Genomic DNA, 12,898 nt, shown 5'->3' with positions numbered 1-12,898 from the left:
TCAGCCGATAGCGCTGGGGTGTAGAGGCTTCGCTGGCTGCCCGCAGTGCAGAACCTCCTCTCTCCTAATTCGTAAACACAAGAGATTCTGCAGCTGTTGGAAATCTTGAGCAACAGACACTAAATGCTGGAGGAGCTCGGCAACTCAGGCAGAATCTGCGGAGGGGAATAAACAGTCGACATTTCAGGCCGAGACCCTTCCTCAGGACCTGTAGACGCTGCCTGGCTCTGAGGGGATAGGGTGTCCTAGGGTTGTCCATCGTCAGAATGCTTTGCAAGGCGTGAAAGGTGGACCCTCACCGAGACCATGAGGAAGTCTCTCGATGTTTGCGACACACGAATGCTCCGGGTGGCTCATCGCGAGTTGGCAACAGCGCATGATGAACGTTGAGCTCTGTGACCACCTACTGATGCTCGCTACTAAAATCGACGCGAGAAGTCCGCAACCAGCGGGGCACTGTCTACGCCACCCTGAGCGACCTGCCAGCTTAGTCATCGCCTGGGAGCCCAAGCATGGGGGGGGGTGAACCCTGGGCGCCCACCCAAGACTACGGTCAACACGTTCCTAGAAGATAGCGGCGCGGCTAATGTAGATGAACTGAACACACTGATGAGGGAGAGGGAGGAGTGGAGAGTCCGTCACCGTGCCCGACGCCAGCCCCCATGGCCCGAGTCGACGTAGTAGTGGTAGCTGAGGGGAAACTGCTTTCCCCACAGACTATTGGATCTGAAATTGGCGGAGGCCGAGTGTGGCCTCACAGGGTCCTGTGGAGAGTAGGCAAGGTAGATAGTGACCTTCTTGTCCTCGGGGTGAGAGGGCAGAGGTTTCAGGCACGAGGGGAACGACTGAAACAGGAGGTGAGAGGCAAGTCTCCCACACCCAGAGTGTGTTCGGCCTAGGGAGCGGGTTGAGGTGGGTACATTAACAACTCTAAAGGACACTTGGACAGGTACATAGCTAGGAACGGTTTAGAGGGATCTGGGTCAAACACGGCCAGGTGGGTCTGCATCAGATGGGAAATGTGGTCAGCACAGATGAATTTGGCTGAAGGGGCTTTTTTCCACACTGTACCCTCGCGGTCACCATAGTACCCTTCCCTCCCCGATTGTGTGAACCACTCCCGTCCCTGTGACCCCCTCCTCCCCTAATCCCCCAGCAGGGGGGGAGAGAGAGGGGGCTGATACGCAGAGTAGGAAGGGCCAACGGGAGTCAGCAGGATTCCTTGGTGCAGAGCTGAGATAGGACCCATCAGGTCACCCATTCCGAGGCTGGAGAGAAATCCCGAGGCCTTGCCAAATCTTCCCTGAAAGGGAAAAGGCTCCGCGGTTCTCCTGCGGGACCCTGCGCGAGGCTGCGAGATACGGGTTGTATATGGACTTTGATAATAAAGTTGACTTTGAACTCTGAATTCAATTGAATATCATCTTATATGGTGTGAAATTTGTTTTGTTCAGCGTAAAGACATGAAAAGTTATTTTAATTACAAAATAAACACACTGTGTTTAGAAAAAGGAATAACAAGGTCAACATCATGGGCACAGAAATCTGATGGGGAAGGAATTGTTCCTGGATGGATTGTGACAGAGCTGAGCGAGAGTTCATGATTAAGGGTGAGGTTTTGGGTACTGGAAGGCAGGTGATCAAATGGGCTGAAGACAGCACGGTTTCCTCAAGGGAAAATCTTGCCTGACAAATCTGTTGGAATTCTTTGAGCAAACAACAGGATAGACAAAGGAGAGTCAGTGGATGTTGTGTACTTGGATTTTTCAGAAGGCCTTTGACAAGGTGCCAGACGTGAGGCTGCCTAACAAAGGGGGAAGCGGAGATTCTGGACCAGACCGGAATCAGTGAGGGACGCTCGACAGCTGTGGCAGGGTTTGAATGACAGAACCTCCCACAAAGCTAAATCTTGCGACATAGGGGACAGCAGGGCTTCACTTCCAGATGAGCTCAATGCCTTCTGTTTGCTTTGACCAGCAGAACAGGAAAGAAGCATCGTGCGCCCCCTTGTCTCCCGATGATCCTTTGGTAGCTGAAGATGACGTGCGGGCTGCCTTCAGGAGAACAAACCCAAGGGAAGCATCCGGTCTGGACGGAGAACCAGGCCGAGTACTGAAGACCCGTGCTGACATGTTCCTGGATACACCCATCTGCTTCGATTGTACCGGTGCCCAAGAAGAGTGAGGTAACCTGTCTAAATCAGTCACAGTGATGAAGTGTTTTGAGAGATTGGTGAAGCACATCAGCTCTTGATCCATTCCAATTCACCTACCAGAGCAACAGGTCTACAGCAGAGGCCACCTCGTTGGCTTTTCACACAACCCAGGAACATCTGGACACCAAACATGCAACCATCAGGATGCTCTTTATCGATTACAGCTGGGCATTTAATACCATCATCCCCTCAAAACTAATCAGTAGACTCCAAAGCTTGGGCCTCAACACCCCCTTTACAATTGGATTTCCTCACTTGCAGATCCCACTCAGCTGGGATTGGCAAAAACATCTCCTCCGCAATCTCCATCAGCACAGGAGCTCCACAGGAATGTGTTATTGGCACCCTGCTCGACTCGTTTTACAGCTGTGACTGTGTGGCCAAGCACAGCTCCAACACTACATACAAGTTTGTACACTGTTGTGGGATGAATCAGCCTACAGAAGGGAGATTGAAAACTTGGCTGAGTGGTGTCATAGCAACAACCCCTCACTCAGTGTCAACAAGACCAAGGCATTGACTGTCGACTTCAAGAGAGGAAACCAGAGGTCAATGAGCCAGTAATCATTGGAGGACCAGAGGTAGAGAGGGTCAGTAATGTTAAATTCCTGGGTGACCCTATCCCAAGGGACCTGTCCTGGACCCATCACATAAATATAATTGTGAAGAAGCGTGACACTGTCTCTACTTCCTCAGGAGTCTGTGTACGTTCAGCACGTCGATGAAACCTTGGCAGATGTGAGGTGGGCAGTGTGCTGGTCGCCTGCATTGCGGCCTGGGATGGGAACACCAATGTCTTTGAGCGGAAAACTCCGACAAAAGGTGTGGATTCGGCCCAGTACATCACGGGTAAAACCCCCCCAACCAACGAGCACATCTACATGAAACGTTGTCGCAGGAAGGCAACTTCCATCTTCAGTTTTCTCGCTGCTGCCATCAGGTAGAAGGTACAGGAGCCTCAGGACTCACACACCAGGTTCAGGAACAGTCACTACCCCTCCACCATCAGGTAGAAGGTACTGGAGCCTCAGGACTCACACACCAGGTTCAGGAACAGTCACTACCCCTCCACCATCAGGTAGAAGGTACTGGAGCCTCAGGACTCACACACCAGGTTCAGGAACAGTCACTACCCCTCCACCATCAGGCTCCTGAACAAAAGGGGAAACTACGCTCATTTGTCTTGTTAGTCCATGCTCGTTATTTATTGCTGTTTATGTATACAAACAGTTCGTTTACAGTTATTATTGTTTACCATTTACAGATCCTGTTTACAGTTCGTGTCCTATAGATTTGCTAAGTATGCCCACAGTAAAAGAATCTCAGGGTTGAATACACATACTCTGATAATAAATTTTACTTTGAACTTTGCTATTACAGGGAATATTCTAGCAGGGGTAGAAGACTGGCTGAGGGCAGAATGCAGAGAGAGGGTATGAAGGTTTTCTGGTTGGCTTCCAGTGGCTTTGGTGTTACCTTTCCCGTTATATGTCAATGGTTTGGATGACAGAATCGACGGCTTTGTGGCCAGGTTTACGGATGATACAAAGGTAGGCGGAGGGGCAGGTAGTGTCGAGGAGGCAGGGAGTCCGCAGAAGGACATGGACAGATTTGAAGAATGGCCAGAGCAGTAGTAGATGGGATACAGCGCCGGGAAGAACACGGTCATGCATTTCGGTAGAAGGAATAAAGACATAGACATTTTTGTAAATGGGGAGAAAACTCAAAAATTGGGGGTGAAAAGGGACTTAGCGCAAGATTTCCTCAAGGTTAACTTGTGGGTTGAGCCCGCAGTGAGGAAGGCAAATGTAACGTTAGATTTATTTCGAGAGGACTAGAAGATGAAAGCAGGGATGAAAGGCCGAGGCATTATGAGGATTTGGTCAGACTGCACTTGGGAGTATCGTGAGTACTGATCCCCTGATCTAAAAAAAGACGTGCTGGTATCAGAGAGGGTGAATAAAAGTGTATGATGGTTCTGGAATAAAAGTGCTTTCATACGAGGAGTGTTCGATGGCTCTGGCAGTTTCGAATGATGGTTGGGGGTGGGAATCTCATTGAACCCTATTGAATAATGAAAGAGTGAACGTTGAGAGGATGTGGGGGAGTCCAGGACCCAAAGGGACTCCCTCAGAACAGAAGGACATCTTTAGGCGGGGGTTGGATCCATTGGCTGTGCAGTAAAAGTCACTTAAAGCAGAGGGTGATCGGTTCTTGATGAGCAAGGGTATCAAAGGTTACGGGGGAAGGCAGAAGAGTGGGGTTGAGGGGGAAAATGAATCGATGTGATAGAATGGTGGAGCAGACTCAATGGGCTGAATGGCCTAGATAATCTCCTCTGACTTGTGAGAACCAGAAATTCTCTGCCCAGGGTTCCTCCTGGAAGATACTTAAGACAGTTAAGGTTTTGGCATAGCAGGAGGATGAAGAATTATAGCTGAAAGGTGAAATGGTAAGTGGGAGAGGGTGCAGAAAACTTTCAAGGGGGTGTTACTGGGACCAGCGGTCTTGAGTTCTGTGCAGGGGCTGGGTTACCTGCAGCCCTGAGTGAGGGGGTGAGAGGTTTATAAAATCATCAGGGGCAAAGATAGGGTGGACGGTCCCAGACTTTGACCCAGCGCGGGGGAGTCTAAAACCAGAAGGCACAGGTTTAAGGTGGGAGAGGGAAGATTGAATAGGGACCCGAGGGGGAACTTCGCAGCCAGAGGGTGGTCCGTGTACGGAATGAGGAGGAAGTGGCTGAGGGAGGTACGTTGACAACACTTAACATTGGAGAGGGATCAGGCACATGGGATTGGCTCAGATAGTACTGAATAATTGGGCTGAAGGGGCTCATTCCACACTGTATAACTCAGCAGTTCTGTCCCACCTCCACCAGCCCTTCAGTCCCATCCTCCCCACCCCACAATCCACTCCCTCCCTTGTTCCTCTCCCCACCTCTGTGACCCGCAGACCCTCCCCTGCTCCCCATCTCTGAAATCCCCCCAGACCCTCCCCTACTTTCCCCACCTGTGACCCCCCCAGACCCTCCCCTGCTCCCCACCTCTGAAATCCCCCCACACCCTCCCCTACTCTCCCCACCTGTGACCCCCCACACCCTCCCCTGCTCCCCATCTCTGAAATCCCCCAGACCCTCCCCTGCTCTTCTCCCTGCTTCTGTGACCTCCCAAGACCCTCCCCACCTCTGTAATCCCCAGACCCTCCCCTGCTTTTCTCCCTGCTTCTGTGACCCCCCCCAAGACCCTCCCCATCTCTGTAATCCCCCAGACCCTCCCCCGCCACACCCTTCTCCACTTCTTCACACCTATAGGCCCATCTCCCACCTCTGGGTCCCCCTCCCTCTCCCACACCCCTTCCCTCTAATGGACCCATCACCAATCTACCTACACCAGTCCCCATCGCTGAGGTCACCACTGAGTCGGACGATCACCGAGTGGGCGTAGATGCCCCCTCCCCCTTCTGCGGCGCTCCCTCCATTGCTCCTCCCTCCCACCCGTGGAGACACAACATGGTGGGGGAGCCATGGCAGGTTTACCGAGACATTTCCACAGGCCGAGATCGATGGCGAGAGGTCGGTGAACGGGACCTGACCCCCGCCCATCCCCAATGTCACTCCCAACTGCCGTGCCCTCCCACAACTCTCCCCTCATGCCCTGCATCCTCTCTTCCACCCATCAGAGGTATTTGTCAGGAGCGCTGTGTACGAGAGGCCTTTAGCATCGTCAACGACCCCTCCCATCCGTCCAACAATCTCTTTGACCATCAGGAAGGAGGTACTGTAGCATTAGCACAAGGACTGTCAGGATGGGAAACAGCCTCCTCCCCCGGGCCGTGAGGTTACCGAACTCCCTGCCGTCACCCAGGTCTCATCACGCATGAAGAGCCAGGAGTGTTGGACAGTTTACTTTTTTACCTTGTGTCATATGTATTATGAGACATTTTTGTGTTATGAAACTGATTGTAAATTTATTTGTGGTGATATTACCTTCGTTATGCCTGCAAGTTATACGTGCTGTGTTGTGCATTTTGGTGTTTCGTTCGGTTGTATTCACGTGGTCGGTTGAATTTTAATAAACTGAACTTCGAACTTGGACTTAGGGATAGGAGCTGGGGAGGGGTAAGGTCAGGGGGCAGGACCAGGTCAGGAGGGGTGGGTGAGGTCAAGGGGTGGAGCAGGTCAGTGGAGGGCTGCCAGGGGTGGGGGGTGGGATAGGACCAGATAACGGGACAAAATTAGGCTTCTAACGCAAACTGCCCATTAGTGTCAGGATCCTGACGGACATGTGGGCAGAGCCCTGCTCTCGAGATGCAAATGAGCACTATCATGGCCCGTGATTGGATTGCCTCTGCCCCATCCAGTCCAATGGAGTGTCAGGGATCCAAGAGCACTGCAGATTCAGAGCAGCGTGTCGAAGACAGAGCGATGGACTGCCAGGGCAGCCAGCTGTAGGCCGAGAGAGTGAGCGATGGATCACCAAGGCAAACCAAGTTATTGGTCGCTAGGACAGCCAATCACAGAAAAAGCAATGGATTGTTGAGTCACTCTTCAAGAGAGCCAATCACATATTGAGCAATCAACCAGGATAACCAATCATTGGCAGAGAGATGCACGGGTGCTGGGCCATGGTATATGGGGGACAGGGAGTGAATGGTCATGGTCATGGAGTGAGGATACCCTTCCTCGGTTCACAGCAGGATATCCGGGACTCCGGGCAGCAGGGAGTGAACCAGCGACGCCGCCCCATCCCCCAGGCACAGGGGGTTTCCGGAGAGCTGCAGGGTGGCCAGCTGGGGGCAGGAGGTCAAAGGCCGCAGGTCGTCCAGCTCCCGGAGACCTGGGAGGGGCCATCGTCAAGGAAACAGCGAGACTGAGATCTCTCCCCCTTCACCTGTCTGAAAGCCAACCCCCCTCCCATTTAAACACCTCCCTCATCGTTCACCCCACACCTCCAACCCTCCCCCTTCACTCCCCAACTCCTTACCCTCCAAAACCCAATTGCTCCCTCGAATAGCAGCTGGGAAGGATACAGTTCTCCCTCAGGGAGACTTCCTTCAACTTGCGGAGGTTCCAGAGCCCCTCGATGTGCTCAATCTCACTCCCGTCGGCTTGGAGAACCTGGGGCAAAGGTCAGAGGGTCACACACACACCAACCCGTCCGTAACGACCCGGATTCAGATCCATCTGCCCTCAAAAACCCTTCCCATCTCGGAAACCGTCCCAGCGTCTTTTAAATAAGTATTTTACTTCAGTCCTGGAAACTACAGACTGGTGAGTCTCTCGTCAGTTGTAGAGAAATTGGTGAAGGAAAATCATAGGGATAGAATATCTGAGCACTTGGAAACCCATGGCCTAATTAGGGAGAGCCAGCATGGCTTTGTACGTGGCAGGTCATGCCTTACCAACTTGATGAATTTTTTGACAAAGTGACAAGACAGACTGATGAGGGGTTGTTGTCCACATGGATTTTAGGAAGGCATTTGACAAAGTCCTTCATGGGAGGCTAATTCAGAAGATTAAGATGCATGGGATCTGCGGCAAATTGTGTGTTTCGATTCAGAAGTAGCTTGCGCAGAGAAGACAGGAGTAGTGGTTGAAAAGACATTCGAGCCGGAGGTCTGTTGTTAATGGAGTGCTGCAGGGATCTGTGCTGAGGCCTCTGCTGTGTGTAATGTATATAAATGACCTGGATGAAAATGCATGTGGGTGGGCTAGTAAATTTGTGGATGATTCCAAGATTGGTGGAGTTGTGGATAATGTAGAAGACTGGCAAAGAATACAGCATGATACAGATCTGTTGCAGATATGGGCTGAGAAATGGCAGATGGAGTTTAACACAGATAAATGTGAGGTGTGACACCTCCGGAGGGAAAATGCAAGGAGACAGTACAGGGCAAGGTCCTCAACAGTGTTGCTGTGCAGAGAGATCTTGGGATCCAAGTTCAGACACCTTGGAAGTGGCTGCAGAGGTTGATCATGTGGCAATAAAGGTTTATGAAATGCTTGCTTTTATGAGGGTTGATTGATAAGTTCATGGCCTAAGGTAGAAGGAGATGAGTTATACAGCTCTAACCATTACAGGCACGTGCAGTTCAACTCTTTGAGTGAAAATGCAGGAAGTTTGAAGTTAATAACTCATCTCACAAACTTATCAATCACCCCTGCCGTGGACCACTTCTGGAGGTCCAAGATGCCGACTTTTACAAAGAAGGGATCCGTATGTTCCACGACCGCTGGACTGAGTGTGTAAATAAAGAACAATACAGCACAGTACAGGCCCTTCGGCCCACAATGTTGTGCCGACCCTTAAACCCTGCCTCCCATATAACCCACCACCTTAAATTCCTCCATATACCTGTCTACTAGTCTCTTAAACTTCACTAGTGTATCTGCCTCCATCACTGACTCAGGCAGTGCATTCCACGCACCAACCACTCTCTGAGTGAAAAACCTTCCTCTAATACCCCCCTTGAACTTCCCTCTCCTCACCTTAAAGCCACGTCCTCTTGTACTGAGCAGTGGTGCCCTGGGGAAGAGGCGCTGGCTGTCCACTCTATCTATTCCTCTTACTATCTTGTACACCTCTATCATGTCTCCTCTCATCCTCCTTCTCGCCAAAGTAAGGCCCTAGCTCCCTTAATCTCTGATGTAGGAAAATTAAAATGTGCTAGGTTTTCTAAAATTGACTCCTTCTAACTTAGGCCACGAACTTATCAATCACCCATCATATTAGTCAAGGGATTGCACTCAAAAGTGAGGATGCTGTCTGGAAACTCAACGTTAGGTCACACCTGGAGTATTGTGTACGGTTCTTGTTGCCCTACTACAGGAAGGATGTTGAGGCTTTGGAGAGGGTGCAAAACGGGTTTACCAGGCTGCTGCCTGGTTTAGAGGGCATGTGCTATCATGACAGGCTGTTTAAACGGGTTGTGTTTCTGGACCATTGGTGGCTGAGGGCAGATCTGATGGAGATTTACAGGATTTTGAGAGGCAGAGATAGAGTGGACAGGGAGTATCTGTTTCCCGGGTTGAAATATCTATTACCAGAGGGAGCGAGAGGAGATAGGTTCAAAGGGGTTGTGAGGGATACGTTTTTTACTCAGAGAGGGGAGGATACCTGGAATGCCTGGTGTGGTGGTGGAGGCAAACACATTCGAGGCTTTTAATAGACATTTGGATAGGCAAGTGGACGTGAGGAAAACGGATGGACGTGGACACGGTGCAGGAAGGAGGGATTTGTTTTACGGGAGGTTTTGGTTTACTTTTCAGCTGGGTCAGCACGACATTGCGGGCTGAATGGCCTGCTCCTATGCTGTATTGTTCCATGCTCTGTGTTTAATGTTCTCGATGTCAAAAGGCTGAGACACACACAGCTGGTACCCGAGACTTTTGCTTCGGACTGTGTTTGTCAACGTGAAGCAGAGGGTGAGAGAGGCAAAGAGAATGGTGAGGGTGGAGGGGTGAGGGACAGGCGGCAGTGAAGGAGTGCTGGGGGCCGGGGGTATCATGGGGGCAGACACACCCAGCCTGAGGCACCAGGCAAGGTCCAAAATAATTGCTTTATTGATCATTACAGAATGTCTCTCCGGTCCCTCCCGCTCTCCCCAGCCGTGATGCCCCCTCTCCCTGCCCCCTTCCCCCTCTCAGTCCACAACAGAGACCCAGATCAGAATCAGGTTTATCACCACTCACAGATGAAATTAGTTTTTTTTGTGACAGTAGTATGGTGCAATACATAAATTACTGCAGTACTGTGTAAAATCACCCCAGCTACTTCTGCTGAAGACTATCTGCCTCAACCACTTTGTCTGGCAGCTCGTTCCACATGCGGGCACCGTCTGGGTGACATAAATCGCCTCGGTTTCCTACTGAATCTCTTTCCCCCCTCACCTTAAACCCGCGGTCCCTAGTTCTTGATTCCCCTACCCTGGGGAAGATCTGGTGCACATTCAGCCACCTACACCCCCATGCTGTTTAAAGACCTCAACCAGATCAGGCCCTGGCCTCCATCGCTCCAGGGAAAACAACCTCAGTGTGTCCAGCCTCTCCTCGTAGCTCAGGCACGGCTGAGTCCCGCCCTCCCTGCAGCTGGGCGGGCGACCAGCCGGCACATAATACTCACCTGCGTCTTGTGCCGCTGCAACACAACGAGCGTGAGCGCGTTGGCGCCTTCTCCACCTCCCACGAGTTCAGCTACCGGAGCCCGCGGACTCGCACTGACGTACAACCCTCTGCGGCACTGCCGCAGCCCCAGCGTCAATCCTGCCCTCATTTAACGTCCCACGCTCCGGCACCTCGCCCGTCCGACTTTAAACTCCACCTGCTCTTCCTTGCTGCACTGCCCCAGCTGGTCAAGAGGGAGCTGGGGCAGGGGGCAGACTTCTCCATGGACGGGAGGCGTGGCTTTGTGGCCGGGCTTGCAGGAGACGTGAGGATAGGTGGAGGGGCAGGTGGTGTCGGGAAAGCGGGGAGTCTGCAGAGGACTTGCACTGGTTAGGAATAAGGGCAGAGAGGTGGCAGATGGAAGGCAGCGTTGGTAAGGGTATCGCCAAGCACTTTGGTAAAAGGTGGCATGTTCTAAATAGGGAGAAAATTCAGTATCGGAGGTGCAAAGTCGTGCAGGATTCTCTAAAGATTAACTTGCAGGTTGGGTTGGTCGTGAGAAAGGCAAATGCTATGTTAGCATTCATTCCAGGTGAACTAGAATATAAGACCATAAGATATAGGAGCAGAAGTGGGCCATTTGGCCCATCGAGTCTGCTCCACCATTCAACCGTGGGCTGATCCAATTCTTCCAGTCATCCCACTCCCTGCCTTCTCCCCGTACCCTTTGATGCCCTGGCTAATCAAGAACCTATCTATCTCTGAATTAAATACTCCCAATGACTTGGCCTCCACAGCCTCTCACAGCAACAAATTCCACAAATTTACAACCCTCTGATTGAAGTAGGTTTTCCACGTTTCTGTTCTAAAATCTTGAAGTCGTGTCCTCTTGTCCTAGACTCCCCTACCATGGGAAATAACATTGCCATATCAAATCTGTTCAGGCCTTTTAACACCCGGAATGCTTCTATGAGAAATATAAAAGCCAGACGTGAAGCGGAGGCTTTATAAGTCATTGGTCAGCCCGCATCTGGAGTATTGAGAGCAGTTTTGGGCCCCTTGTCTAAGAAAGGATGTGCTGACATTGGAAAATGTCCAGCGGAGGTTTACAAGAATGACACTGGGAATGAAAGGGTTAATGTTGAGGAATGTTTGATGGCTCTGGGCCTGTACTCACTGGAGTTCAGGAGAATGAGGGGGGATCTCATTGAAACCTACTGAATGTTGTAAAGATAGAGTGGATGTGGAGAGGATGTTTCCTACAGTGGGGGAGTCTGGGACCAGAGGACACAGATAGAGTGGATGTGGAGAGGATGTTTCCTACAGTGGGGGAGTCTGGGACCAGAGGACACAGATAGAGTGGATGTGGAGAGGATGTTTCCTATAGTGGGGGAGTCTGGGACCAGAGGACACAGATAGAGTGGTTGTGGAGAGGATGTTTCCTATAGTGGGGGAGTCTGGGACCAGAGGACACAGTTAGAGTGGTTGTGGAGAGGATGTTTCCTATAGTGGGGGAGTCTGGGACCAGAGGACACAGATAGAGTGGTTGTGGAGAGGATGTTTCCTACAGTGGGGGAGTCTCGGACCAGAGGGCACAGATAGAGTGGTTGTGGAGAGGATGTTTCCTATAGTGGGGGAGTCTCGGACCAGAGGGCACAGATAGAGTGGTTGTGGTGAGGATGTTTCCTACAGTGAGGGAGTCTGGGACCAGAGGACACAGATAGAGTGGTTGTGGAGAGGATGTTTCCTACAGTGGGGGAGTCTGGGACCAGAGGGCACAGATAGAGTGGTTGTGGAGAGAATGTTTCCTACAGTGGGGGAGTCTGGGACCAGAGGGCACAGATAGAGTGGATGTGGAGAGGATGTTTCCTACAGTGGGGGAGTCTCGGACCAGAGGGCACAGATAGAGTGGTTGTGGAGAGCATGTTTCCTACAGTGGGGGAGTCTGGGACCAGAGGACACAGATAGAGTGGTTGTGGAGAGAATGTTTCCTACAGTGGGGGGAGTCTGGGACCAGAGGACACAGATAGAGTGGATGTAGACAGGAGGTTTCCTATAGTGGGGGAGTCTGGGACCAGAGGGCACAGATAGAGTGGATGTGGAGAGGATGTTTCCTACAGTGGGGGAGTCTCGGACCAGAGGTTGTGGAGAGGATGTGGAGAGGATGTTTCCTATAGTGGGGGAGTCCAGGACCAGAGGACACAGATAGAGTGGTTGTGGAGAGGATGTTTCCTATAGTGGGGGAGTCTCGGACCAGAGGGCACAGATAGAGTGGATGTGGAGAGGAGGTTTCCTATAGTGGGGGAGTCTGGGACCAGAGGACACAGATAGAGTGCATGTGGAGAGGATGTTTCCTACAGTGGGGGAGTCTGGGACCAGAGGGCACAGATAGAGTGGATGTGGAGAGGAGGTTTCCTATAGTGGGGGAGTCTGGGACCAGAGGACACAGATAGAGTGGATGTGGAGAGGATGTTTCCTACAGTGGGGGGAGTCTGGGACCAGAGGGCACAGATATAGTGGATGTGGAGAGGATGTTTCCTACAGTGGGGGAGTCTGGGACCAGAGGGCACAGATAGAGTGGA

At 51.6% G+C, this 12,898-nt stretch overlaps 1 protein-coding gene across 1 annotated transcript in view; it reads right to left on the bottom strand.

Moving 5' to 3' along the window:
• Positions 1-5,554: 5,554 nt before the first annotated feature.
• rabggta (Rab geranylgeranyltransferase subunit alpha) overlaps positions 5,555-12,898 on the bottom strand; it is a 29,941-nt gene continuing 22,597 nt past the window's right edge. The window contains exons 10-11 of the mRNA XM_059951293.1: positions 7,244-7,331; positions 5,555-7,050 (exon numbers count right to left, since the gene is read on the bottom strand). Of these exons, the coding sequence (XP_059807276.1) occupies positions 6,902-7,050; positions 7,244-7,331 (237 nt within the window). The 3' untranslated portion in view covers positions 5,555-6,901. The remainder of the gene's footprint in view (positions 7,051-7,243; positions 7,332-12,898) is intronic.

The sequence above is a fragment of the Hypanus sabinus genome, chromosome 26 (assembly GCF_030144855.1).
Source record: "Hypanus sabinus isolate sHypSab1 chromosome 26, sHypSab1.hap1, whole genome shotgun sequence".
Classification (NCBI taxonomy): Eukaryota; Metazoa; Chordata; class Chondrichthyes; order Myliobatiformes; family Dasyatidae; genus Hypanus; species Hypanus sabinus.
The sequence above is the reverse complement of the archived record's forward strand: the minus strand, read 5'-3'. Positions and strand labels throughout refer to the sequence as shown.